The 27828-nt window shown below is 64.5% G+C and overlaps 2 protein-coding genes across 5 annotated transcripts; one reads left to right on the top strand and one right to left on the bottom strand.

The window, feature by feature from the left end:
* Nucleotides 1-5999: 5999 nt before the first annotated feature.
* On the top strand, nt 6000-18504 carry R3HCC1L (R3H domain and coiled-coil containing 1 like). Of its 4 annotated transcripts, XM_087767743.1 has the most exons (9): nt 6907-8440; nt 8713-8842; nt 9278-11670; nt 11843-13317; nt 17003-17178; nt 17293-17363; nt 17482-17577; nt 17745-17885; nt 18065-18504. In XM_087767743.1, exons 4-9 carry the CDS (start codon nt 11857-11859, stop codon nt 18118-18120), a joined length of 2001 nt encoding a protein of 666 aa, XP_087623869.1. In that variant the 5' UTR covers nt 6907-8440; nt 8713-8842; nt 9278-11670; nt 11843-11856; the 3' UTR covers nt 18121-18504. The 4 variants fall into 4 exon arrangements, with proteins under 4 accessions (XP_087623868.1, XP_087623871.1, XP_087623869.1 ...); XM_087767744.1 differs by lacking the exon at nt 9278-11670; XM_087767742.1 differs by lacking the exons at nt 6907-8440; nt 8713-8842; nt 9278-11670 and adding an exon at nt 6000-6064.
* A 1487-nt stretch (nt 18505-19991) lies between these two features.
* LOXL4 (lysyl oxidase like 4) lies at nt 19992-25479 on the bottom strand. Its single transcript, XM_009465207.2, has 14 exons — nt 25200-25479; nt 24824-25002; nt 24503-24714; nt 23897-23935; nt 23556-23772; nt 23224-23407; nt 22800-22954; nt 22339-22506; nt 21962-22124; nt 21592-21835; nt 21220-21335; nt 20986-21122; nt 20693-20804; nt 19992-20589 (listed from the first exon to the last, which is right to left on the bottom strand). Exons 1-14 carry the CDS (start codon nt 25477-25479, stop codon nt 20519-20521), a joined length of 2277 nt encoding a protein of 758 aa, XP_009463482.2. The 3' UTR covers nt 19992-20518.
* Between the last annotated feature and the right edge of the window lie 2349 nt (nt 25480-27828).

Below are 27828 nucleotides of genomic sequence, written 5' to 3'. Positions count from 1 at the left end.
ACTCCCATGCTCAGCTGGCTGCTTGCTCCGTCCCTCTCCTCCCTGCCGTCCCCTCCCTGTCACTGTCCCCCAGTGCCTGACCTCCTGCCTTGCCCGTGGACCCCTGCCCACTCTGGTCCTGTGCCCCAGGCCAGCCCACTGCTCCCTGTGCCCAGACATCTCCCAGCTGGGGGGGGGTCTTTGTGCCAGGGCTGGCAGTGACCTGGTGACTGCCACCCATCCCAGCGGCTTGCCGTGAGCTGCTGCCTCCCAGCACCCTTCCCCGGTCCCCTCCTCCTGCCAGCGAGGTCCCTCTCAGGTGCTTGCTGGGCACAGGAACCCCTGGTGAGACATTATCTTATCACAGAGGCCAGGTGAACCCCAAAGTGTGTTTAATCTTGTCTTCCAGTCCTCTTCGTCACAGGTTTACCGCACCCTCAGCAGCAGCAGGGTGCGAAGGCTGGGCCCTGGGCACTGCCCAGCCGTGGGGACCCCAGGGGTGCCCAGCCCCTGCCCTCGGACCCCCAGCCCCGTGGCTCTCTCCCACCCCAGCCCCTGGCTCTGCACAGCCTCCCAGGCCCCCACACGGTCCCCAGCCGCTCCTGTCACCATGCGCAGTGCCCCCGGGTCCCCGCTTGGACTCTTCCTGTCGCCGGGACATCATTAGAAATGTTAATTATTAATTATCACTAAAAGCCCTTTTTGCTGCATTGCTGTTCTTTGCCTATCTCTCTGCCCCGTGCTGCCTGTAACCGGATCCGCCCGCCTCGCAGTCCCTGTCCCTGCTTTCCCTTGCTACCTGCGCAGGGTGGGGGAGCGAGGGCAGTCCCCCATCCCACTGCAGGACATGGCCTCATGGGATGAGCTGGACTTGCCCCCCTGGGATCCCAGGCTCATGGCGGGCATGGAGCTGCACCAGCGCCAGCGCTCAGCCTGGGGACTGCCCTGCCCTGCCCCATGCCAGGAGAGGGGACAGGAGGCCAGAGGAGAGACCTGGCCGGTGCTGCGATGGAGCCAGGGACCACCAGCTCTTCTCAGCCAGGGATGATGGGGTCCCTCGTGAAAGGAGCACTGGGACGGGGGTCTCAGCAGGGTGGAGGCAGAAGGCTGTGCTCTAGCCCACCCAGGCAGCATCCCTGGCTGGGGAAGATCAAACAGGCTGCAGGGAAACCTGGGGTGCTGCTGGCAGCTGGCTGGGGCTGGCAGGACCCGTGGGGCTGGTGTGTGCTCAGGGCAGCCGGCTGCTTTTGAAAGAGGCAAGGGGATGCCCAGCCTGCCCAGCTCAGCCTCCTCTGCCAGGGCTCCTGAAAGATTTATCAGCTCCAAGTGGATCCCACTGATGAATCAATTCAAATCATGGTCTATCGAAAGCAGCCGGGTTCCTTCCCGCGGGGCAGTGGCTGTCACCAGACACGGCGGCACTGCCACGGCCAGCGCTGGGTGAGATCGAGAGCTGCTTCCAGTTGCAGCATCCCCGAGTGCTGGCTGCCGGGCAGAAACCACCTCCTGGCAGCATCTCTGCCTGCCAGAGCCGGCCACGGCACCCTGGTACCTCCTAGGGACTGTGGCAGGATGGACCACGATGGAGTGGGCTGCGACACGGTGCCAATGGGGGCTACCTCGAGTCAGGATAAAACCTGGATCCCCCCCCAAGAGGTCTCTCCTGCTTGTTCCCCCCATCTCCCGAAGGAGCCAGGCTACCCGGGTTAGCAAGCTCCCCAGCCCCAGGGCTGTCACCGGCCACCCCATGCTGCTGCATGGTCCTGCTGAGAGTGCTGGAAAGCAAGACAATAGTGGGAAGGAGACAACAGTGAAAGCTCAGGGAGAGGTGTTTGGGGACAGGCTCCCGGGAGAGCGCAGGGAGGAGCACCCAGGCCGCTTCTGGAGTGGTATTGATTCCTGCAGCACAAGCGCTGCCTTCTGTGCCTATTCATTGTAGATGTGCAGGAAAACAGGGAGCGGGAGATCCTGGCTCCCCCCTCTACAGCCAGCCCATGCTCCTAGGGGCACGGCCCCATCACCTCAGGGCCCGTGAACCGCCAGCGGCACCAGTGCCTGCCCGCACCGTGGGCTTCCTCGCATTATACAGCGCTGTCACGAGCCGCTGAGTCCCCAGGTGTTTGGTGCAATAATGCAAAGCAGATCTGATCCACCCCAGCCCCGAGCTCTCCGCAGTCCCCTCCCCGCGGGCTGAGCATGTCCCCTGGCTGGGTGTGGGGAAGAGACCCAGGGCTGCGGGTGCGCTGGGTACCCCTGGGCACGCTACAGCTTACAGGCAATTCCCTCCTTGCCCCTGCTTGCCCATTGCAGGTCCCCAGGGCTTTTCTCTGCCAAAAGCACTCTGTAAGCATTTGCTCTGCAGCAATAAATCAGAGGGATGCTCACACGAGCACGGGCCGGCGCTGGGCTCCCCAGGACTGGGGTACAGTGAGGCGCCTGAGGTGATGCTCAGCCCCAGAACGTGACTCATTTATCTCCCAGCGTTTCAGTGCTAAGCCCAGTGCTCAGAGCTCAGGGGGGTCCCGGGCCACGCTGGCAGGTCTCTCAGCTCCCCTGGTTTTCTGGTTCCTTTAGAGCCATAGCAGAGCAAGCAGGGACTCCTCTGCACCCTGTGTGCGGTCCCAGAGGGTCCCCAGGGCTGTCTGGGGGCTGACGTGGCTGCAGCAGCCTCGGTAACCCAGGACAAGGTGGTTCCCTGTCCCTGGACCGTGCCCCCTCTGACGCCCCTATGTGTGTGTTGAGCCAGCAAGTTCTCAGCTCCCTGAGAGCCCTGGGAGGGGGTGACAGGCTCTCTGGCGGCTGGGAGGAGGCTCCAGGGCTTGGAGGCAGGGCTGAGGAAGAAAAGGGTGCTCAGGGAGTCAGAGCAGAGCCAAGGTCGCCCCGTGCTGCCTCTCCTTCCCATCCCAAGGGCCAGGGCTCAGCCCAGCGCAGGATGCTGCGCGAGCGGGAGCTGGATGCGTGGCTCGCCTGCAATCAGACCCAGATCTGGCGCCGCTGACAGCTCCTTTCTCTCCCGCGCTGCTCCTTTCAGCCTGTGCCTCCCCGCGGCCCTGGCTGACGCAGCTGCAGATGAACAGACAAGGCGAGCCAGGCAGCACTCCCGGCCCGCTCTGCCGTTCCCTGGGAGGCACAGACACGGCAGCTTTAGATCAAGACTCTTTGGAAGCAAGAGGAGCCCCGGCTATCAGCAGAGAGCGGCCGGCTGGCTCCTGGCACTTGCTCCCGCTGGCTGCGTGACATGGGCAGTGGGTTTTAGGATGCTGAGGCAGCCAGAACTGGGGTGCTGGGCCCCCTGATGCAGAGCCATGGGATGCTGCGGCTCCCACGAGCACTGGGGCATGGCTGGGCTGGGGGCAGACCTGGCAGCAACAGCCAACCCCCTGCCCCAGGACTGGGAGCGGTGGGAGCCCAGTGCCACCCCGCTCTGTGCAGAACATCAGTCAGCCCTTGGGGAATGGGATCTCTGTGTTTGGGAAGACTCCCAGGACCCCTGAGACCCCCTAGCCCAGGAGAAGGTGGGCCACAGCCAAGCAAAGCCCTCCAGCCCCACTCTGGGGTAGCTGGCCTCAGGGGCTGGTACAAGCAGGGTGCCTTTACACTGCCCCCTTGCTCTCACCCATCCCCTCTTTCCTGGGGAGCATGGGGGTGTCAGCGCTGCAATGGGTCCCTGTCCCTGTGGGTGGCAGTCTGGAGGGTACCACAGTGTCCCTTGTGAGAGGCAGGAGCACAGACAGAGCTGCTGGGGCTGCAGGGGACACGTGAGGACGTCTCCAGCGGGGGAAAGCGAGGGGGTCCTTCTGCAGCCCGCACCTTGCAGCACTCGGACTGTGCTGCTGCTGCCATGGAAACTGCCGTGGAGCATCATCCTGCCGCACTGGCCAGGGCGACCAGGCCACCGCGGTCCCCAGCCTTCCTTGGGCTCTGTCTGTGAGCACCCAGCTTGACAGAGTGGGAGAGGCTGGGTGCTCCCTGCCAGCCACCGTCCCTGGGTCACCTGGGGCTGTGACAGGATGGGGACACCCCGGGTGGGACATCCAGGGTGCGGCAGGGACGGAGAGGCCGGGGAAGTGCTGGCAGGGGGTGTCTGGTGCCATTCCCAGACAAACCCAGCTCCCACGCGGCTAGGGGCTCCACGCTGCTTGGCCTCCCACAAACATAAATCATTTTCTAATTTATAACATGAATAATTGATTTTGCCTCCGTAGCTGGCGATAAATCTCCTGTGCGCACATGCATAAGAAAATAATAATAACAAAAGTGATCGGGATCTGCTGCCATCGATTACCTGCAAGAGGGACCACGGTCCCCTGTGTGCCACGGCGGGCTGGGGCAGGGGCTGTTCCCCGGGGGGTGCCGCGTGGCCCTGTCTGCTATGAGCCTTCCTTGTCCTGCACGGGGCCACGTGGCTGCTGCAGGATGACCCTACCCAGCTGTGTCTGTCTTGCCCAAGGGTTGCCCTGCCCAGCCCTCCCTTCCCGGTCCCAGGAGTGATCCCACAGGACAGTGTCGATGGAGCGCAGCTTCCTTCCCAGGGTCCTGCCTTGTTCACACCTGCACCCAAATAAAGGGAAATCAAAGGTAAAACACATTGTCACTTGGGTCCACCACTCAGGACAGGAGAGCCAGCTCTCTGGGGCTAATGCGCCCTCTGTGCTGAGCCCCCGTGGCTGTGCTGGGACCCACACTGGGCAGTCAGGAAGGTTGAGTACTTCAGGGCATCCCAGACCTCAGGCATCAGCAGCCCCAGCCCTATGCCTGAGGAGGGATACGATGCTTGGCACAGCCCCACGCGCTGACACCCCATGCAATGCCTCAGCGAGACCCTGCCAGGGTGGCAGGTGACTGCTCCCTGGTCCCTCAGCAGCTGCACAGCCTCCGGGGAGCTGCAGAAGCCGCGCTGGCTGCCGGGGCACCAGCCTCGTGTCCCACCACACGCAGGCGGTGTGCGTGCTATGGGGCACCCGCACCGTGAGGCTGCCTGGGAAGCAGCTGCCTGGGAATTGCGTTGGAGAGCTTTGGCTCATTAGGAAGCCGGTCCTGGGGTGGGGGGCGCAGAGACCCCCTGTCCATCAGCCAGACAACCCAAAGCCTTCACAGCCCTGCGCCCCAGCGAGCCGGATCGCATCCCGCTCTGCCCTCGGCGACAGCAAGCCCCGCGCCTGCCTGCAACCCCTGGGCCTCCCCCCCTCCCCTGCCAGCCCTCGCCCTGCCTGTGGGAGAATCCAGCCCCGTTCCCCCGGACGCCCCATCTTCCCTGGCAGGCGCAGGCCCCGGCTCGGGAGTGCTCTGCACCACCGGCGCTTCATTAGGAGCCGGCGGTTGCGCCGGTGCCGGACACCTTCCCCTCGCTGCCCACGCTGCCTGCGGGTGCGTGCGGGCGCCGGGGCCGCCTTCATTATCTGCTGGGCGCAGGCAGGCTGCTGCTCGCCGAACCCCAGGAAGGAAGCGGAGCAAACCTCCCTGCTGCAGACACCTTCCCCCGCCTGGGTGTCTGGGCGGCCGGCAGCCCCGCAGCGGGAGCGCGGGATGCGGCCCGGGGGTGCCCGAGCCCCCGGCAATTCCCCCGGTGCCCCCGGGCAGGCGGGAGGCGGGGGTCTGCCGGCCCGGCCAGCGCAGCCGCAGCCAGCACCGCTGCTCCCTCCGGGTGTGTGGCGTGAAACGGTAACGGGAAACCCACGGCAGCCTCCCGTGGAGTCACCCGCGGGCGGGAGCGGGGGTCGCTCTCCCTCCTGCTGCCCTGTGTTCATCACCCCCCGTCCCGCCACGGAGCACCCAGCCCTCGGCTCCCTTTTCCCGGCTGCTGGGTGCTGCCCGGGGCAGGAAGGGCCGCGGTGGGACCGGGGCAGCCCCGGTCCGGTCCCAGCTCCGGGGATGCGCCCAGGATCAGGGCGGAGGGCGGCGGCCCGAATTCCCACGGGGGGCCGGGGCTGCGGGGCTGCCGGCGCGGCACTGCCCGTGCCGGGGCCGGTGCCGCACTACAGGTCCCGGCGCTCCCCGCGGCGGGGCGGGATGGGGCGGGCCCGGCCCCGCGCGGCGGAAGCGGCGGCGGCGGCGCGGAGCGGCGGGGGACCCGGCGCGGCCACTGGTAACGGCGGGGGCCTGGAGGGCGGCACGGCCCGGCCCGGCCCGGCCCGCGGGGCGCTCGGGGCAGGGGCACAGCAGCCCGGGGTGCGCGCCCTGCCCGGTCCCTGGGCTGCGCGCCGTGTCCCCTGCCCGGTCCCCGGGCTGCACTGTGCCCCCCGCCCCGCTCTCCCCCATCCCCTGTCCCAGCCCTGACCCCCATCCCGGTGTCCCCCAACCCACTGTCCCAGCCCTGTCCCCCACCCCGCGTCCCCCAACCCACTGTCCCACCCCATGTTCCACACCCCACTGTCCCAGCCCTGTCCCCCACCCGGCGTCCCCCAACCCACTGTCCCAGCCCTGTCCCCCACCCCACTGTCCCAGCCCTGACCCCCACCCCGTGTTCCCCACCCCACTGTCCCAGCCCTGTCCCCCACCCCGCGTCCCCCAACCCACTGTCCCACCCCATGTTCCCCACCCCACTGTCCCAGCCCTGTCCCCCACCCGGCGTCCCCCAACCCACTGTCCCAGCCCTGTCCCCCACCCCACTGTCCCAGCCCTGACCCCCACCCCGTGTTCCCCACCCCACTGTCCCAGCCCTGTCCCCCACCCCGCGTCCCCCAACCCACTGTCCCACCCCATGTCCCCCACCCCCTGTCCCAGCCCTGACTCCCACCCCGCGTCCCCCAACCCACTGTCCCACCCCATGTCCCCCACCCCCTGTCCCAGCCCTGACTCCCACCCCGTGTCCCAGCCCTGACCCCCACCCCATGTCCCCCACCCCATGTCCCAGCCCCAACCCCCTACCCCGCTGGCACACAGCCCCTGGAGCACCCGGATGACATAGCAGGTTGCAGACCCCATAACTCTCCCCAACTTATTGGATCATGGGGTGATGCTGGCAGTGACAGCCCTCAAGGGCAGGGGAGTTATACGGCATCCCCGGGCACTCGGTGCACTGGGCTCCCATGGCTCGTAAAACATGTGCCCCGTGCTCCCAGGCGCTGGGTGCTGTTTTTCATGGCTGCCTGCCTGCCCTCGGAGTCCCCTCCATCCTTCACGCTGCCTGCAGGGCTCTGTGTGCTGCCCGCTGTGCGGCTGTCGCAGCCCTGGGGTGGCCCGTGGCATGATGCCAGTGTCCGGCTTTGCCCCTTGCATGTTTTGGAGTGGTCACCCTGGCCACCTGCCCTCCGGTTTGAGCACGCCCAGGGTTCTGGGCCTTGCTTTCCAGGCTGCTCCTGCCCACCAAGTAGCTGCTTCGGGTTATTTTACCTTCATTTTCCCAGGCTGGGTCTCGTTTGTTTCCTGCGTACATTTCTCGGATCCTTTGAATCATTTCTCTGCTCTGGCCAGTGTTTGCAACACCTCTCTGCTTGGTATCATCTACAAATATAATTACAATTCACTACTTAAGTGAAAGGTTGGGAGATGGTATAAAACGATACCCTTAAGTTCAGCTAAATTGCATCTCGCTTGCCTTATACATAAGCTTTGCCCAGCAATTATTCCAAAATAACTACTGCTGGGCAAGCCAACGACCTTCATCCAGGAGCCCGCCGCGGTGGGTGTGCAGGCTCCTTCCTCCGGACATTATGTGCTGCGCTAGGGATGGGCACAGGGTTTATCCTGTGCCCGGCTCTTTTTATTGTCCTTTCTCGCACAGAAAATCAGCGCCTGGTTTGCTCTGCCCATCAGCAGGGCCCCGGTTTCTTCCTGGCACCGTGTGTGTGTCGGCGGGTTAATCGGTTTGTCTCGGTGCTGGCCATGCCAGCCAGGTGACCGTGTCTATGTGGAGATGCTGGTTTTGCTTTCCCTGCAGCTGTTTTTGCGAGGCCTCCACCTCATTTGCATTTTTCTGGTTAAAAACAGTAATTTTGCCCTCTTGAGTCAACTTTATTTTTGAGCCATCATTAATTTTCTTTCTCTTCTTGTTTATTAATAGACCTTTTCACTTTTGTGCTGATTCTGCCTGGGTATATTTGTAAAGTCCTTTGTATTCCCCTTAGCCCTCCAGCTGTTAACTCCTGCTGGTTTCTTGTCCCTTTTTCTCCCTGCAGCTGCGAGGGGACACTATCGACTTACAAATCCCCCTCCTCTCTGAAACGTTCCCCTTCTCTTGTTCCAGGTATCTCCTAAGAGCATCACAAGTGAAAGGCACGATTGAAATCTCTCTCTTTTCTCAGTGCCTTTGATGCCTTCGCTGCCTCCTCACATAGCCAGCGTTTTCTCCAGCTGCTGAAGAGCATCTTTTTCCCAGCAGCAGGGGACAGGGACATCTTAAAGCCTGTGGGGCTCCAGGCAGGCGTCGGATGGGATGCGGCTCTCCACTCCTTGAAGCACTTTGCTTTGCCTTGTGCTGGTGGCTCTGTGTTCTTGCCTTCGCTCTGCCTCTCCCTGCCAGGTATCCGGGTCCTTCCCTGGCCTTGTCGCCTGCTGTGTGAGCTGGGCAGGCTGGGCTGGAGCTCTGCTGAGAGCAGGAGCCAAAACCTCTGACAATCGTTACCCGGGCTGCTGGGTGCCGGAGTTGTGCAGTCGGCGAGCGTGCCGCCGCACGTGCCTGGCATGGGATGAGCCCTGTGAGCGGCGGGTTCCCCAGTGGGGCTGTTTAGAATCTCCTTGTACCTGCCTTTTTATTAGTCTTGTTATTATATTTATTTTTTTCCCCCTCCAAAGAGCCCAAGCTGCGGCAGGCTGTAAAGAGTGACATTGCGGGTGCACGAGCTGCATGCCAAGGCTGCACGTGGTCCCCCAAGGCTCCTGGTCCCCCGGCACTGCCGTCCCCGTTCACCGTCAAGGCTTTAAGGTTATCTGCTCTATCGACGGGAGTATGGATTGAGTGGAATTAGAAACCTCGGAGGCTAAAAATACAGCTCCCTGCTAGGAAATGCGGCAGCCTGCTGGGAGGGCGCTGGGTGGCACCAAAACTTTTCTGGGAACTGGCACACTCTGTGTGAGCCTCACAGCCCGGCATCCGCACCCATCCCCGGGCTCCCTGCATGGGGCCATGGCCAGAGTCTCTGCCCGCAGCAGGAGACAGCTTTGCGGTCGGAGCTGCACCATAGGTGTCCTCACCTGCTGGGTGGGGATGCAGGTGATGGAGGAATTTGGTGATGTGCTGTGCAGTGTGAAGTAGGGTCTGCGATGTGATCGGCCCTGTCTTGCTGTTGTTTGCGGGGTCTTTCCCCAAAAAGGAGGGGGAGAGAGATCGGGGAGAAAACGCTTCCCATCTGTGTTGCAGGCGGTCGCTAGAGGAGGAACGCAGGCTGGTACGTCGCCCAAGCGGCTGCTCTGAGACCTCACAAATTCGAGCCATGAGCACAAGCTCCCCATGAGCAGCATGTTCCTGGGGATGGTGTGAGGGGAGCCTGTGCCCACGGGGAGCTCCAGCCACCTCCTGGCTGATGCTCCAGCATTGCCCTAGCCACGCCAGGCTGTGTTGCACTGGGCCAGCGGGCATTACGTGCCAGGCAGCTGGGCAGCACTCCCAGCGCCACTTTTACCATGGTACCGTGGTGTGCCCAGTCCGGGGCTGCCTTTCCCTGCTTGATGCCGCAACGCTGTGCTGTTTTGCTAGCCGGCTCCGAAAAGCAGGGTGGCACCTAGGGCAGCACAGGCACGTTGCTGCCTGGCTTTGCGGGACAAGCTTGGTCCTGGAGTCTGGAAGCAGCGGGGTTGCCCTGCCCAGCCTAGTGTGAATGAGACTCGAAGCCAGGGCCGTTGCTCTGCCTCCCGGAGCGTGAAATCGGTCGGTGCCGACGCGTGGCTGTGGCATCGATGAAGTGTGTAATAGGCTGGGGGCAGGAGCTGTGCTGCCCTGTGGGGAAGAAAAAAGTGCTGCAGCATCCCTGCCAGCCTGGGCCAGCCACCGCCTTGCCGTGCTTCTGCCTGGGCTGCGGGAAGCGGCTCTTCCCTGGCAGCGGGCAGCAGGCAGAGGCAGGGCTGTGCGGGGAGAGGATGCTCCCAGCAGCAGCCGTCTGGATAATGCTGCACCATCTGCTTTGGAGGGTGAGGCAAGGTGAACGGCAAGCTTTCGAGGAGCCCATAAATCCTGCGTGTGAAGGCTCTTCTTGGAGGTGACTCGGGATGTGTGTGGAGCGATGCTGTTCCTGGCTGCTCCCCATGCTGGAAATCCTTGGGAAGCAGAGCCTGGGGGGATCAGTGATCTCCCCCAGGTGTTTGGTGATGTCCCACGGGCTGAGACTCTGGGCTTGGCTGGGAAAAGTCCTTTAGCAGGATGCACTTTGGTGCAGTTGGAAGCTCTGCGTGGCTGGAAGTGGTGGTGCTGGGGGGGCCTCCCAGTGCCCCCCTCCCCTCTGGTGCCCGTGCTGCCGCTTGGTGAGAAAAGGTATAACGCCTTGGTGTTGAAAAATGACTAATCCAGACCTCGGAGGGTTTGTAGGATACGTTCCTTTCTCGCGGTCGATAAAGATAAAGGGGATCGTTCTGCCAGCAAAATTAGTGTATCAAAGAGGGGGGAAAAAAAATGACAAGAGCTCTGGAGACAGAAAAATGGTTGGGGCAGCCCCGGGATGGTGCCCAGCATCACCGTGGCACCCGTGCCTGCACCTCGTGCCATGGAGGTGGGCATGAGGCGCAGGCATGGGCGCCGCAGTGATGCTGGGGAGCGCTGCCCTGCCCGGGCTTGCCGGCGGTTTCCAGAGAGCCATGAGAGACCCATCCATCATGCCGAGGCAGCCGTCCATCCATCCGTCCGTCAGGAGAAGGGGATGATGCCGTGCGGCACGGGCAGCCCCAGCCACTTTCCAGCCGGCGGTTGGCCTCCCCTCGCCTTCCCGGCACCGCTGCCGGCTGTCGGTGAGGGGCCGCGGGGAGCGTTCGCGCCTTGGTCAGGGGCTGCGTGGAGGGGAGGCTAATGTACCGGAGGTGCCTCGGAAATGAGAGCCTTGGATGGGTTCCTGGCCCTATTGATCCGCCGGCAGTTTATGCATCCTGACATTCATAATCTTGGTCGGCGCTGATGGTCCAGATTAATGGGCCCGGGGGCTGTCCATCCGTCACTTCACATTAATTACTGAAGAGGTGTTTTTCCAGTGATTTACCTGACAGTGGCCCATGATGAATCCCCCTAAACGGAGTGGGCAATGATTAATCACGGGGCTCCGGCCCAGCCCCGCTCTGCCTTCTCCTTAACCGCAGCGCAGCCCCCCACACCATCCGTCTCCATAAACCCTGCCTGATGCATATTTATAGGGGCAGGGGGGCCTGGCAGCTCGTGGTGTGCCTGCTTCTGCCAAAGATGATGAAAAATAAATCTCTGCCGGGACGGGGCAGCAGGTGAGCGGGGCTGCGGCGTGCCGGGGTGGCAGCCATGGTCCCGTGTCAGGGTGTCCCTGGGCTGGGGTTTGGTTTCTGGTGCTCCGTGGTTGCCGCGGCCTTCTCTAAGGTTTTTGATGCAGGAATGGTGCAAGGGCTCTGTGTCCTGCTTCGGCTGCGGCTGCTGGCCCCTGGGGCTGGGGGGGTCCCAGGCAGCAGCTGCCGGAGCAGGGCAGGCGCCTCAGTGATGCTGGCAGGGTTTCCCTGCTTCCCCCGTAGCCCGGTACATCTCACCAAAGGCTGGGTATGCGGGGTGCTCTGGGCGCCAAACCCCATCTGCAGAGCTACTACCGTGGGGTGAGTGTTGGGGCTCCACTAGCCATTGCTGTGTGCTGGCTGTCATGGGAGCGAGGGTGGGGGCCAGGCCGGGACCCTGACTCACCGACCCGGGCAGGGGCTGCCCACCATGTGCCCGGCTGTGGGGCCACTGGGACGCGGGCAGGGCAGTGACGCTGTCTCTCCTCGGCAGGCAGCGGTGGCACCATGCAGCAGGAGGCGGAGGGCGGCCGGCCACGCCGCAGGAAACCCGACATGGCCCTCTACGTGCCCAAAGCGCGGCGGGAGAGAGCAGCGCAAGCGGAGGGTGACACGCCGGCCAGGCACCGCCGGGAGCCTGAGAACCACCGCCTGGTGCAGGACACTTGCCCAGGCAGCGGTGAGGGGCAGGGGCGAAGCCCCCGTGCCAGGACACAGGCGGGCAGAGCGGCGAGGAGGGAAAGCAAGGTGGATGAGAGCCTGAAGGAGCTGCGGACAGCCTCTGCTGGGCGCTGCCGGAGGCCGGGAGGCAGCTGCCCCATCGCACCAGAGAGCCTGGGAGCATCACCCAGTGTGCGGGAGCCGTGCCTGGATCCAGCTGTTGCCCGGTCCTGGGACAGGCAGGACAAAGCATGCCATGATGAAAGACTTGGGGAGCTCAGCTGCGGCCACTGCATGATGAGGACCGAGCCTGACCCTCCATGCCCACCGAGTGCCCAGCCTGGGGCCATGGAGGCTACCCCCAAGCCTGGAGGCGGCCCTGCTAGCCCAACGCCCCCGGCTAGCCCAAAGCTGGTGTGTCAGACAGGGCCAAGTGGTGTGTTGGAGCATTTGGGAGACAGCGCCCCGGATCTAGCTGGGGTCCTCTCCCAGTGCCCAGGAGAGGGTGTCCTGCTGCCGGCAGGGACAGGCGACCAGGGCAGCGTGCCTGGCCTGACGTGGGAGGCTGCAGGTCCAAAAACCCAGGGAGAGGAAAGGGAGCCTGGTGGGATTCTCCTGGCAGGGCAGAGCGAGGGCTGTGCTGCAGGGGTGCCGGCAGAGGAGGAGGAAGAGGAGAGGCAGGGAGGCATGGCTGAGCTTGCTGGGGAGACCACTTCGGATGTACCAGGAACTGGCTGTGAAACTGGGTGCTCGAGGGGTGGTGTGGGCGACACGCCGGTGCTCCCCGGGGAGAATACCCCGAGGCAGGATGTGGGCAGCCCATCCCAGCTCCCACCCAGCAAGGAGGAGAATGCTGCCGAGGCTGGGCATCCCGGTGGGGAGGGTGTCCCAGTGCCCGCTGCAGAGGGAGTGGGCAGCACCTCTGCCGGCACAGACAGCAGCGCTGGGGCTGAGAGTGGACTGGTGAATGCTGTCAAGGAGCTGGCAAGCAGTGCATGGGAGAGGGCATCCCCGGAGAGCCGCAAGCCCCCGCCACCCCTGGAGCTGCTGTGCCGTGGTGTAGAGGGGCTCTCACCCATGGCCTGGGGTGAGGAGCCGGCGGGGGCAGGCGAGGATGTGGGCCCACCGCAGCAGCACCAGTGCAGCCAGGAGGCCAAGGAGGAAGAGGGAGGTCTCTGCAGCAGCTCCCCAAAGGCAGAGCAGGCCAGTGCTGGGACCCTGAGCCAAGCCAGCCCAGGCACTGAGGAGAGCTGGGACGCGCTGTTCAACGACGATGGGGACTGCCTGGACCCGCGTCTGCTGGAGGAGGTACGTCGTGCGAGCCGGCACCCGCGGGGATTTGCAGGGATGGTGGCTGCTGTCTGCTGGGATGAGGGGATGGGGGTCCGTGGGGGTCAGCTGTTCCCGTGTCCTCCAGGGTGGGTGCATGGGGGGTGTGGGCTGCACCCGGGGGTGCTGTCACCGCCAGCCATCCCCAAGGGCATGAGCTGCCTGCAGTGCCAAAATGGCTGGGACCTCCACCTTCCCCCCGACTGGTTCCCATCCCATGGTGCCGGTGAAGGCTGGGGAGATCTTCCCTCTGTAGTACATAAAGTGCACCCAGTAAAACCTGCTTGAGTGCTGTAAACCACAACTGCACCCCTGTGAAACCAGGGCTGGTGATAAAGAAATGCGCTGAGACGTATGGGGTCCCATTGAAATAGCAACGGGATGTTTCCTCGAAACTACGGCTTCTTAATCAGCTGTGGCTCATTACCAATCCCCTCCTGCATGTGTGTGGCTGAATTTACTACAATTAGCTGCTTAGCGCCGGGACCCACGCCGTTTCCCTGCCGTTCATGGGGAAAGCTCTGCTTCTGCAGCGAGGCTGGATATCCCTTATTGCATTTTAAATCAGTAGCGTCAAACCGGTAATTTTCCAAATGACATTAATGTGCCCAAAGTAACAAACAGCGCTAATATTGTTACAGCCAGCGTCCGTCCACCCCGGGCTGGAAGCAGGGTGTGAAGTGGTGGATGGTGCCTGATAACAGCTTCTGGGAAGGGAGGAGATTAACTCAAGAGCATCGTTACTGAGGAGCACTGGTACCCACCTCATCTATGGGGCTGTGCTCGGGCTGGTGTGCCATCACCAAGCCTGGCGTGGGGCTGGGACAGGTTGTGGGGCACGCAGGGCTTGTCTCTGGGGCTGCTCGGAGGGAGATGTGGAAGAGCCCATCCCCGCCTGACTGTGCTCCCCCCAGCTGCGGTCCCCCACCCTCCAGCCGGGAGGTTGTGGGGAGCGCCGGTGTGAGAGGGACGGCGCTGCTGCTCCGACAGCAGCTGGCGCACATGGCGCTGGCACTGGCTTTCCGTGGGCTGGCAGGGGGGGCACGGCTTTGTCCTCAGGCACAGCGGAGTGGCTACCTGGCCCCACTGGGGAGCCCGGTCAGGGAGGGCCTGTGTTGTGGTGCAGCCATAGGATGCTGCGGGCAAGGTTGTGCCGTGCTGGGGCTAACATGAACAGCTCTGGAGCATCTGTGTTAGTTTCCCTGTGCACAAGCTCTGAGCAAAGTTGAGCTTTCCAGGGAGCTTCCCAAAATGGGTGAATAAGAACCTGAAAAAGGGATTTATCAATTAAAAGTTGCCATCTTCACCCCCCTGCAGATTCCCATGCCAAGCCTGGTGCTTCCCGAGCCCTCCGAGCTCTCGGCAGGCAGATGTGGCTGCTCAGGGAGGGTGCAGGCTCTCGGAGAGATGGAGCTGTTGTTAATTAACAAAAAGGACAAGAAAATGAGTAGCGTTCTTCCTCGTAACCGAATCCTTATGCGCTGCGGATAGCCAGCAGAGAGCAAGATTTATGACGTTCTGTGTGGAGGAGAGATTTCTGATAGCGGATGGCTCTTTAATCTAGCAGGAAAAAACACCATAGCGAGATCCATTGGCTGGAAGCTGAAACCAGACAAATTCAGAGTAGAAATCAGTTTGAACGCAGAGGGTAATTAAGCACTGCAACCATTTCCTTGCAGGCTCGGTGGACTCTCCATCAGCCGGCGTGGCTGGGTGGGAGCGGCGGTGTGTGCGTGCCGGGGGCTGCGGTGCGTGCGTGCTGGCGCACGCCTCCTCTCCCGCTCTGGAGGTGCTCTCTTGGCGAGCAAGTGGGAGTATAAGCGAGTGGCCACAGACCCCTCTAACATGCTCCGGCGAGGATGCATCTTTAGAGAGCAGCGAGGCATGGTGGACAGGCTTCATTTCCCACAGCCTCCTGTCTGCTGTCCATCTGTCCGTCCATCAGCAGACCCTTCCCAGAACCGGGTACCTGCCAGGGCTGGGGGCTGTACCCTGGACCCCGCTCCCTGTACCACCCCATGGCTGGGGGGCTGCGGAGCTGTGGGCACCCTGCGTGCCCAGGCTGGCAGCATGGGGGGACCTGTTGAGCCGAGCCTGCTGTGCAACTGAGCCCGGCTTCCAGACGGCTCCCGTCCTTGCTGCCCCACCACACTCAGTGATTTGTGAAGGTCAAGGACCGCTCCAGCACTCAGCGCTCCTGCTCTCTAATCATCTTCCCGGCGCCTGGCACTACCCGAGTGCTCTGCTCCCTCAAGCGGCACCGCAGGGCTTCATCCTGCCTGGGGACAGCTACTTCACCTCCCCCGAGCGGGCAGGGGGTGCTGGATGAGTGTGCAGCCCCACACAGGGTGCGCTCAGTTAATGGGCGATGGTGGCGGGACAGGTGGCTCTGCTGGCAGTGCTGGCCTGTCCCGTGAGCTCCATAACTCAGCTCTCCCCTCCGCCGGCATCCAGCCGTCCTGGCAGCACCCCCTCACCTGCCATGAATCCATCTTCCCCATAAAATTGTCGGAATGAGCACTTTTTATTGACTGAGCTGGCTGGGATTTATGGACTCTAACCTTCCAGCCGTGGTGTGCTCTGCTACGATCACTTGGGGGATCGGGCTGGGAACCTGGCTGAGTTATGTACCCGCTCCCCGGCACCGCGCTGGCCCTGTGCTCCTGGGGGGACGGGGGAGCTGCTGCCGCCTTCGGGCTGAGCCTGGCCTGGTGTCACAGCTGGAGCGAGGCCGTGAATCCCTCGGCTGCCGGCATGGCGTGGTTTGCAAAGAAAAGGTGCAGCAAGTGGTGGCCGCTGGCACCGATGCGGAGGGGAGCAGGGGGTGGCTGTGCCCCCCATGTCATGGCAGTGGGTGACTGCTGCCTGTGTTTTAAAAGGAAGGTTGAAAAATGGGAGAGGTAGAAAAGCGCTACAGCCGTCATCTTTTAGGGCTGGAGAAAGTGCCGCGCTGTGAGATACTAAACGTGCACAACCCGTTTAGCTTATCAAGAAGATTGAGAAGGGACTTGATTAGCGTGAGTAAGTGCCATCACGGGGAGGGTAGCAGGGACCAAGGGCTCTTTAATCCAGCGGAGAGGCAGAACAAGAACCGCTGGCTGGAAAGCGAAGCCAGACAAATTCAAATGAGAAATAAGACATAAATTTTTAGTGATTAACCACCAGAACTTGCTCCTCGGGGGAGCTCTGGCTTTTCCATCTCAGCATCCAGGGCGCTGACGGGCTGCTCTGGCGTGTGTGCTACAGCTGGGGCATGCCGAGCCTGGTGCTCCTGTGCGGTGGGCAGACATTAGTCTTTCCTCCTGGCCTTGCTGTCCTGCTCCTTGTTGTTCCCAAAATGTATTTTTGGTCAGCACGTCACTGTGGAAGGAGGGGTGTGCTTGGGGGTGCATGTGCTGCCTCACCAGTGCCATTCCCACCGTGTCCCCGGCGGGACCGCAGAGCGCGGCAAGTGAAAGGATGCTGGTAATGGGAAAAGCAAGTGCATGGCATGAGAGCCCTGGTCGATAACTCCTAATATCTCAATGCCATGAATCCATCTGCAGTGCTGGGGTGGGGAGCGGGGGCCGGACTGCTTTCCGGGGAGCACTTGCCATGGATTGGGAGCTGGCACGGGGCGGGCGGACATGGGTAGCTCAGTGCTGTGCCTCTCCCACCCCTGCAGCTCTCGGGGGGCGAGAAGCACCGGGAGAGCCGTCAGTCACCCCGCTTCGACTACTATGGGGCCGAGCCTGCCGCACCTGACCTCAGCGACGACGAGCTGCCCCACGTCATCGAGATCTATGATTTCCCCTCGGATTTCCGCACCGAGGACCTGCTGCGTGTCTTCTGCAGCTATCAGTGAGTCTGCCAGCAATGCCCCGTCCCCTGCGCTGGGGTCCCCTGCCTGGGCTCCGCTCCGGACCCCTGCCCACCTGGTGCTGATGCCTTGCTGAGCTTCACTCTCTCTGGCAGGAAAAAAGGCTTTGATATTAAGTGGGTGGACGATACGCACGCCCTGGGCATCTTCTCCAGCCCCATAACAGGTACTGGTCCCAGTTTGGCTAGGGATGGGCAGAGGGGAGGCATCCCTGCCTCTCCCATGGCCAGATTGTGGGCATGGGGCTGGCCCCGCACACAGATGCCGCTGCTCTCTCCCCGCAGCACGCGATGCCCTCAGCACCAAGCACCTGATGGTGAAGACTCGCCCACTCTCCCAGGGCACCCGCGCCTCTAAAGCCAAAGCCAGGGCATATGCTGGTGAGTGATGCTGCCCCGTGCCGGCTTGTGCCATGGTGCTTGTGCTGCAGCATCTTCATCCCAGTAAATGGGGAGGGACAGGGACGCTTAAGTGCTGTGGAGCCATGCCGGCTGCCCTGTCCCTCCTGGGATGTCCCTACTAATGTCCCCCGTCTCTGCTCACCCAGACTACCTGCAGCCGGCCAAGGAGCGCCCCGAAACATCGGCTGCCCTGGCCAGGCGGCTGGTGATCGGTGCCCTCGGGGTACGCAGCAACCTGACGTCAGCGCAGCGAGATGCTGAGCGGAAGAAGCTGCAAGAAGCCCGGGGTGAGATTTGGATGCCGGGGGTGCTGTGGTAGGGGGAGGACCCTCCCTGTGGATGCACCTTCTCACAGGGTGCTCAGTGGGAGGGGGCTGCGCCAGGGTGGGCTCTGGCCACCTCCACGGGGAAGTGGGTGGCTGTGGGGTGATGTGGACCTGGGGTTGACCTCCTCTTGTTTCTGCAGAGAGGAAGCGCCTGGAGAACAAGCAGCGGGAGGATGCCTGGGAGGGCCGGGAGTGAGGCGGGAGGCTGTACCTTACCCCTGCTGGGAACCCCCTGGGGTGCCCAGGCCCCTCTCTGTGGGCAGCCAGGGCACCCCGCATCTCAGAGCGGGGACGGATCCTGCACCGCATCCCAAAGCACTGGGCTGCTCTACCAAAGGGGCTGAGCAGGGTGCCCGCAGGCTGGTTGGTGCCATGCGGACGCTGTTGCCATCAGGCAACAACTGCCCGCCCTGCCCAGGGCAGGAACCGCCGTGCTGCCTGCTGCAGCGGGAGCAGCTGCCGGGATGTGGGGAGCTCGGCAGTGAGCACGTGGGGCTGTGGGGCGGCCCTGGCCACCTGGCAGGGCCCTGCGAGCGAGAGTTTCTGTCCTTTATTTTGCTAATAAATACCATTTATTTTATTTGCCTGGCTCTTGGTGCCCCTGCGTGCCAGGGGAGGGTGTACATGCTGGGGGCTGCCACGCATGGTCCCCACGACCATGGGGATGTCCACCCCTCCCAGGTGGTGGGTGTCCCCGATGGGTGGGTGGGGGCCGCAGGCAGGAGGGGTCGGGCAGGGCCACGGGCAGGAATGTGCTGGCAGGGACCCTGTTTACTTCTGCGGAGCAGCTGCAGCCCCGAACAGCGGGGCCCTTGTCGGTCCACGGGCAGGGCTGCCTTCCCGGCCCTGTGCAGGGCTGTGATGTGGCCGCGCTGCCGGCCCTCGTGGGCTGGGGGCTTCCTGCCCTGCCCCGGGGCGCGGGCCGGCGGCTGGGACCTGCCTTTGGCTCCTCTGCTTCACGTCATCTCTCAGCACCTGAAAAACAGCCCTGTGTGCCCTAGCGCTCCTGCTCTGTAGCCCCCCAAATTCTCGGGGCCATGGTTTGTGGGGCTCCCGTGCCCTTCGCAGCAGGTGGGGACAGGGACGGTGCTTTTCTGCCATCCGTGCCGGCGATTCGTGTGTTTTTGGTCATGGCTGCCTCGCCCCAGCCTGCGCTGAAGGGCTCATGTGGCTGCCCCGTGTCCCCTGGCTGTGCCCCGGCTCGGTGGTGGCGGAGCTGGTCATGACCCGGCGGTGGTGGCTGCCTGCCCCCGCGCCAGCGGTGCTGCCAGCTGGAAGCTGTCTCGGCTGCTGTTCCTGGCTCCTGGCTTGGCCAATGGAAGTTTCAGGGCACGAAGCTGTTCTCATGTGGAAAGCATCTTCCCCACCATCCGGCATCCCTTGAACCCCAACCACGGCGGAGTGAGCCTCTGCTGGCACACACCTCATCACGGCCCCTGGCCTCAGGCCACCCTAGCACGTCACCGCTGTCCCCAGCAGCTCCTCCACGTGTGGGGACCATCATGTGTGGGTACAACACAACCTGTCCTGGCTGTGCAGGGCCGAGGTGGGTGCTGGCAGCCCCCCACCCCAGGCTGGTGTCTGCCAGCAAGGTGGGGACGGGCAGGGGTGTGCAAGGAAGGGGGTGGCACTGCCTGGTAGCTGGCTTGCTGGTGGCTGGACAGTACAGAGTGTGGGTCTGTGGCAAATATTCCCATTTATTTCCTTTAAAAAAAATTTGCTAGAAACCACGGGAAGAAAGAAACACAGAGAGCAAGGGCATGGTGTCCGCTGTGTCCCCACCCTGTGCCCAGGAGCAAGGGCTTCGAGGGGCTGAGCGGCCCCATCCCTGCTCCTGGGGCTGGGAAGCTGCCAGGGCACCCTGGGAAAGCCTGGCACGGCGGCTGCAGCTGCGGCAGCCGGTGGGCTGGCTGCCGGCCCATGCTGCCACAGAGCTAGCCAGGTCCCTTTGTGTGCACAGGGTCAGCCAGTTCAGGGCCAGGGTGCCCTGGCCGGCAGGGACCACTGGCAGCGAGCCAGAGCTGCTTGGCACCGGCCACACGCAGGCAGCCAGGGAGGCTGGTGGCGCTGGGTGGCGGAGAGGGGACATTGCCTGGCCGGGGGGACATTGCCTAGACTGAGATCATTCCCGGCTGGGGACCAGATTCATGGTCCTGGTGGTGAAGAGCGCAGGGGAAGGAGCAGGGGATGGTGGGATTGATAAGGGGGTACCCCCTCTCCCATCGCACAGCACCTTTATGAGGACAGGACTGGTGCATGGGTGCCAGTGACCAAGGCCTGTCCTGACTCTGCTGGGACCGGAGGGCTGGGCGGGCAGGCTGAGGTAGTCGTCCTGGGGGGCACCGGAGCCACAGAGGTGAGGGCTGCCGCGGTACCCGGGCCCCTCCTGCAGGTCCAGCCAGGAGCATGGTGCTGGGCATCCCCGGGTGCTCCCCGCCAGCCCCGGTGCTTGTCTCCATCCTCTGCGGCAGCATCAATAAATATAAAAGTCTTCGAGTCCCTGAGCTCAGAGTGGTGCTGCCAGGGTGCAGGGGCTGGGGTGCGGGAGCCAGGCTGCCCCGCGCTGCTGCCAGGAGCGTGCCAATGCCAGGGGGTCATACAAGGTTGTTGGCCAGCCGCTCCCGTCGCTCCAGATCGCTTACCACATCGGCACCGTAGGCATCGCCTGGGGAGAGTGATGGCACGGGTGAGGGGGACACGGGACCTGCAGGACGCCCAGCCCCACCACGTCCCCCTGCCCTGCCCGCCATGCTCCCATCTCTCCGTACTTGTGTGGCAGCCGTGCATCCAGACGCGCTGCCCGTCGTACTTGCACTGGCACTGCATCACGTTGTTGGAGAAGTCTGACTCAGCCACCTCATGCTTGGGGTTCACAACCACCTGGGGAGGGAGAGGAGCAGGGCTGGGGGCACTGCTGCCGTGCCTTGGCCAGGCAGGGCTGTGGCATGCAGAGCAGCACCCCGATGTGCAGGGTGAGGGGTGCTGGTGGTACCCGTGGAGGGTGGCCCCCAGCCCTGAGCTCCGGTGGCTTGGGCCACACCCTGCTCCTCCATCCCCGTACCTGGAAGGTGTAGCTGCCCGGCGGTACGTCGGTGATGTCGATCCACTGGCAGTCGATGTCATGGCGGTAGGTGTCCCAGCACCCCACACTCACCCCCTGCTCCCCAAAGTTGGCGCAGGCGAAGCGTCGCTGCAGCCCTGCGGGAGGGAGGGGAGGTGAGGGAGGGCATGGGCAGAGCCCCCCTCGGGCAGCAGGACAGGGAGGGTCGCTGGCAGCTCTGCGGCTCACACCTACCCTCAGGGCAGTTGGTGTCCTCCAGGCAAAAGCTGGCCTTGTGCCCTTCGGCCACCTTGGAGCCATTGAGCGTCAGCAGGTCGTAGTGGGTAAAGACCTCGATGCTGTGGAAGTGCCTGTGGGGACAAGGGCTGAGTGTGGGGCTGGTGCCTGGCTGGGGAGCACGTGGCCGGCCCAGCCGGGAGTGGGCAGCACCCAGAGGCTCTGAGCAAATTACAGCCTTGAAGCCAAATAAAGCCATAATGACAGTGCCAGCGTGGACTCTGCTAATTACCCGGGGCGTGCCAGCCTCTGCGGGACGGGTGCCACTGTGCCCTGCCTGGCCTGGGAAGGGGGCAGACCACTGCCAGCCCCTGCCCACGGGCCACTCACCGGTGACACTGGTGCCAGGTCCAGGCGTGGCGCCCCATCTTGGGTCGGAAGTCGGCTCTGCCCAGGTTGTGGATCTGCGAGGAGAAGCGGAGGAGGCGGCGGTGGCCATAGGGCCAGTGCATGTGGTCAGCGGAGCGGGAGAGGCAGCGCTCCTCGTGGGCGCAGTACAGCAGCTCCAGTGGCCGGTCCTCCAGGTAGGCTGTCTCCTGCACCAGCTGGGCATTCATCACCAGGTCCGGGGCATCTGGCACGGAGGGGATCAGTGGGGATAGAGCAGGCGATCCACACCCCGCACAGCCCCCCACTCTCTGTGCCAGGGGAAGGGGGGGTGCCCCCTCCCAGAAGTACCCCGTGGGCTCGTGGTACTCACGGGCAGTGCAGGTGACCCCCGCCGAGAAGCGTCCCCCGCCGCTGGGGCAGTGGACAGGGCCGTGGCGCTGGCACTGCTGGAGGGCCAGCTCGGTGCCGGTGCAGCGCACCCCGCTCATCACCACCTGGGCAGCATCGGGGCTGCCTGCCCAGTACCATGTCTCCTGGGCAGAGGAGGAGCACAGCGCTCAGACCAGCCCTCGCACCCCCTGCCAGCACCCACCCCACCTCCCCTGCCAGCTCCCCTGCCCCAGTGCTGCCACCAGGGCTTGCAGCCACAGGCTGTCCCATCCCAGAGCCCCTAGCCATACCCATGCCCACGCCACACGTCCCACTGGACCCTTTGCAGCCCAGGCCCTGGGCTGGGAACCCACTCACCTGGAGGGCATGGCTGGCAAAGCCCAGCCCCAGCTGCCGGCAGACGACCATGGCCTCATTCAGCCCCCACTGTGCACCACACACCGCGCCCCACTGCAGCCGCCCCTGCACTGGCACCAGCACCTCCACCACACCCTCCTCGGGGCTGCGGCCCCCAGCTAGCCGCACCTGCAGGCAAAGAGGGGCTGAGCCGGAGCATGGAGCTGCAATGGGGCAGGCAGCCCCATGCATCCAGCTGACATCTCCCCCACCTTCCTCTCCATCCCTTCCTCCCCACAAGACCACTTGTGCCACCAACTCATCCTGCAGCCCCCCCATCGGCATGCTGCTCTGTGTCCCCCCATCCCCTGGGCCATGCCAGGGCTGCTCTGAGCATCCACACTGGGCACAGAGGTTGAGGGGCAGGGGCTGTGCAATGGGGCTGGGGCTCCACAGGCTCTGGGGAGGAGGCAGGGGCTCACCTGGCTCTGGAAGTCCATGTGGGGCACGTGGCAGCGGACAGCGGCATCGGCCTCGTGCCGGCACCCGCTCTGCTCGGCATCCTGGAAGCGGCACTCGCCCAGGGAGCGCTCGTGGCCGGTGCACTGCACCTTGCTCATGTGGATGGGTCCCAGGCCTGAAGCAGAGGGAGGGTCAGCACTCCCCGCTCCATGCTTGTCCTGGAGCAGAGAGGTCCCCCACCCTCCTTCTCCTGGTCTGGGGGTTCCCTACGGGCATGGGGCTGCCCATGGCAGACACAGCCAGGGGAGCCCTTTTGTAGGGCAGGCTGGAGCTGCCTGGACATTCCAGGAGGCTCCAGCAGCACCCGCTAAAACAGGGGCTTTCCCCATTGTGCCCCTCCAAACCCAGTGATGCCCCAAGTCCCTGCCACACCATGTGCCTCACCTTGGCCCATCTGCGCTCCCACCAGGGCCTGCTTCGCCGTCCCGTAGCCCAGCTGCCTGCACACCACACTGGCCGCAGCCAGGTCCCACTGCTTGTCACACACGGTGCCCCACTGCCCGTGGCGCAGCACCTCCACCCGGCCCTCGCCAGCGTGGGTGCCTGCTCGCAGCCGCACTGGGAGGACCTGGGCACAGGGAGAAGCCGGTCAGTGGCCCGAGGGCACAGCTACCTCTCTGCACCACGGGCACGGGTGCAAACGGGGTGGCCAGGTGCTGCCTGGCTCTGGGACCCTCCATTGGCAGGACGGGGTGCGGGGCCGTGCCGGGGCTCACCTTTCCCTGGGAGGTCTTGTTCCTGCCCTTGCCCGTGCCCTTCTGGAAGGCAGGGCCGGGGAGACAGCTGATGATGGCGTGCATGCCGCGGGGGCAGGCGTGCTGGCGGGGGGCTGGCGGGGCCACCTGTGTGGGGCAGCGGGCCAGGTGGGGCTCCGTGCCCTGGCACCGCACCCTGTGGACCCAGAAGCTGTTCTTCTGGCTGAGGGTCTTCAGGCTGCCAAGGGAGAGGAGCAGGGGCCAGCATCAGCTCAGGCACTGGAGACTCTCCCCCATCCAACGCCCATGCTGGGTGCCTACCCAGGGTACCCCTGCCTGCCCTGCCTAGGGCTGAGCCCTACCTGGAGTTGGGGTCCTTCAGCTTCATGTTCCAGAGCTTCCTGCAGGTACACAGAGACAGGAGGTCCAGGGGGGGCCGTGCCAACCCTGAAGGGCTCGGGACCCCCAGCCCATCACCCCTGCTCTCCCCGCCACCCCATGACAGGAGCTGGAGCTGGGGAGTTCCTCCCATGGCACGGCAGGGGGAAGACAGGTCCTCTCCCCACTGGCAATTACCATGCCAAGCCTGGCTGCGCTGCATGCCCCGGCGGGACTGCACGACTCCTGGCACCGGCAGGGGCTCATTACAGGCTGTATTTATAGCCCCAGTCCAAGGCGGGGGCGGAGGGGCCAAGGGCCGCTTGCCTCTCCTCTCCTTCCACCTACGCTTTGCTGGCCACAGCTGGTGACTCTCCCCTCAGCCCCCTGGCTGCTGCCGAGCCCAGCTCTGCCCTAAGGCCCCAAGAAGACAACCCAGGCATGGCCAGGCCATACCAGCACCCTGCACACCCATCCACGTGTGCATCCCTTCCCCAACACCCCCCAGTCTCTTGCCCTCACGGTGTGTCCAGCCAGGCACCCTGCCCCACGTGCCCCACGGCTGCAACGTGGCTCTCCCACATCCCTACCGGTAGAAGCTGGTGTTGACGTGTTTCTCCCGGGGGAAGCCCAGCATCCCGCAGACCACGCGGCTGTTGTTCCTGGTCCAGCCGGCATCGCACACCTGCCTCCAGCGCCCATTGTGCTTCACCTCTACGGCACCCTCCATCACCGGCATGCTCAGCTTGGCCCGCGCCAGGATGGGCTTCAGCCTCACCTCCTCCAGGCTCAGCCCCGGCACCTGCCGCGGTGGGCACAGGGGTGGGCATGGGGGCTCCAGCACGGAGGGAAGGGTGTGCAGGATAGGGACAAGGGGAAGGCCCCCCCCATCCATCCTGCTGGGCACTCACCTCTCCCAGGTGAGCAGAGGTGGTGGCCTCTGGGGGGGTGCTGGGCAGGCGCTGTCCTGAGCACACCACGCCAGCGTCCTCACCGTGGTGGCAGTCGCTGGTACCCCAGCCGTTGTGGATGCACTCTGCCAGGGAGCCCTCGCTGCCCCCACACCGCACGTTGTCCAGCCAGATGGGGCCTGGGGACGAGGACACGCAGGGCTGGGGGTCACTGTCGGGGGCAGTCCCCATCTCCCTTCCCAGCACCATGGGCCCCATCCAGTGCCCCCCGCAGGCTGCCCGCACCCACAGCCCCCCGGGCAGGCTGCCCCAGCCAGCACTAAGCACACTGCCCTCGCCAGGACCCCCCGCTCCCCATTCCCCACCTGCCCCCTACCTTCCCCTTGGCCGTAGGTGGCACTATGGGTCCAGGTGACAGCTGCAGTGTAGCCCAGCTGCCGGCAGGCAACAGTGGCCGCGTGGAAGTCGAAGCCATCGTCGCAGACCGTGCCCCAGCGCCCTTGGTACAGCACCTCCAGCCGGCCCTCGCCAGCCGGCCCCCGCGGCCCCACCAGCCGCAGCTGTGCTGGGGCTGGCTCCTGCCCGCTGGGGGCCACCCGGCACAGCAGCAGCACCAGCAGGAGCAGGATGGGGCTCACACCAGCCAGCATCACCATTGCGGCTCCAGGGGTGGGGTGCCTGGGAACAGCCCAACACTGAGCCCTTGGGGACCACAGTGGGGTGGGGGGTGCTGCTGCAGCTCCCCTGTCCCCAGGAGCTGGGCGATGGTGGAGGGATGTCACGGCCCGTCGCACAGCAGTGACATCCCCGTCCCTACGCTGTGGGGGATGCAGGGGCTGGTCCCTGCCATGCACAGCTCGCAGTGTCCCCCACACCGGGGCTCAGCCCCACACCCACCGGCCCCTCGCTGGGGGCACCCAGCCCTGGCAGAGACACCCCCCCCCCCCCAGGCACCCACTGCCCCACGCTCAGCCCTGCCTGCCAACAGCCACAGGAACCCCCATGAAACTACCCTGCCCCTATTGATTCCTGCCTGCCCCATGCTTCGGGCCATGGGTCGGGGCCCCGCAGAGCCTCCCCTTATCCCCCACCTGAACACTGTGCCGGACACCAGAGTCCCCTCCCGATCCTGTACACAGCCCTGTCCCCCATCGCCCCACCTCTCCCCCTGCATCCCCACTCAGAGCACTAGTGGGGTTGCTACCCCCTCCTCCATGTACCCAGACCCCCCCTCCCGAGGCCATCCCCGGCACTCACCCTGGCAGGGGGTGACGGTGCAGGACAGGCAGCAGCGTGGGGCAGGCAGCGGTGAGGGGACGCGGTGCCAGCTCACGCCGGCCTCCAGCAGCTCTCCTGCCGCTGAGCACCGCCTGCCGCTGCTTTTATGGTGTGATTGGGTGGGCCGCCCCGGGTGGGGGCCCACGCTGCCCAGCCCAGCCCTGGCCCCCCCGCACCGTGCCTGGAGCCCAGCCCTGCATCCTGGCCGCCCCCAGCCCTCCTCTGCCACCCTGGGGCAAACATGCCCCTGCCCCAACCACTGCCCCCCACCCCAGTTTGGTGGGGTCTGAGCACCTCTAGGATAGCCCCTACCTGCTGCGAGCCTGGACACCCCCCCGGAATGAATGCAGTGTCCCCAGTCAATGTTCCCCCCCCAGCACCACCACACCGTGGGGCTGGCCCTCAGCCAGGCAGAGCATGAGTTTTCTGGGGGTGACAAACTGCCACACGATGGACACCCCAAAAGGACACCCCTCGCCCCTTCCCACCCCACGCAGCAGCTCAAGCGGGCAAGCAGGCATGGGGTGCCTGGGACAGGACTTGGGGGGCACAGAGACCAGGGGAGGCTGTGGGGTGGCACCGGGCGCCCAGAGCAGGGTCCTCCTGGGGCTTGGGGCATCACCTGGGCCATCCCTGAGCCAGGCTGGCTGTGGGGGTCCCCAGGCACAGCCCCCCTCCGTGGGACGTGGAGACGGGGGATGCCCCCCCTGGCCTGCCCCGGGGGCAACCTCCGGCTTGGGGTGCCGTCAGTCCCCGGGGCACCCTGCTGCCTGCCCGCCAGCCGTGGACGGGGATAAACAGGAAGCCCTGTGCCCTCACCGTGGCCAGGGGCCGGCCAGGAATGTGCCAGTGGCCACCGGGCTGTTTGTTTGGAGTCGAAGCAGCTGGTTCCTGCCGGGAGGAGCCAGGATCAACACGGCCGGGAATAGCCTGTGAGCTCATCGCCACGTCCCACGGGAGCCTCCAGCACCCCCGGGGTGTGCAGGGGTGCCCAGCTCCAGGACCCCCTCGCCAGGCACCCTCCTCCCAGCCCTATGCCCCAGCGGGGCTTGGGGTACATGACGGAGCCTCTTCTGGAGTGGGGGGCCCTGGCCAGCCCCAACATGGGGGCCATGGAAAGCCCTGGGGAAGGGCAGGGCTGAGGCCAGCAGCAGAGCCAATGACTCATTCGTGTCTCAACATTTTGGAGCTCAATTACTCAAGTGTGAGGCCAGGAATTGCCCCCCCCACGCCTCCCCCAAGGCAGATGCCAGCAGGGGTGCAGAGCAGGTGGGTGCTAGGTCCCGCTCCCAGCTCCTTCTCTGCTCCTGGGGGCAGCAAGAAGAGGGCAGCGAGGGGTCTGGTGGGCTCTCCCACACCTGGGACCCACCAGCCTCAACCCACAGCAGCGGAGGCACCGTGTCCTGCTGCTCAGTGTGACCCTGGCAGGCTGGGGTTGTCCCCCTCGCTGTCATCCCCCTCCAGCCCAGCCCTCGGGGCTCACTGGGTGCCAGCACCTGCAGTCCCATGCAGCCAGCAACTGCAGCAGCTAAAAATACACTGCCGGCAGCAGGGCAGCCCCGTGCGCGGGAAGCTGTGGGCAGCGGGGCGGACATGCGGGGCTATTCTCAGAGGGCTGCGGGACTATTCCTGGCCGGTCAATATTGATTCAGCCAGCTCAGGTGCAACAGCTCAGCCTGGAAGCACCATATTTAGGGCCCGGCGGGAGGCAAGGCAGGAGGCTGAAT

This window comes from Nipponia nippon, unplaced genomic scaffold (genome assembly GCF_047370975.1).
Source record: "Nipponia nippon isolate SJK-2023a ecotype South Korea unplaced genomic scaffold, ASM4737097v1 scaffold_3, whole genome shotgun sequence".
Lineage (NCBI taxonomy): Eukaryota > Metazoa > Chordata > Aves > Pelecaniformes > Threskiornithidae > Nipponia > Nipponia nippon.
Note: the sequence above shows the minus strand (reverse complement) of the source record. Positions and strands in the feature narration are given on the sequence as shown.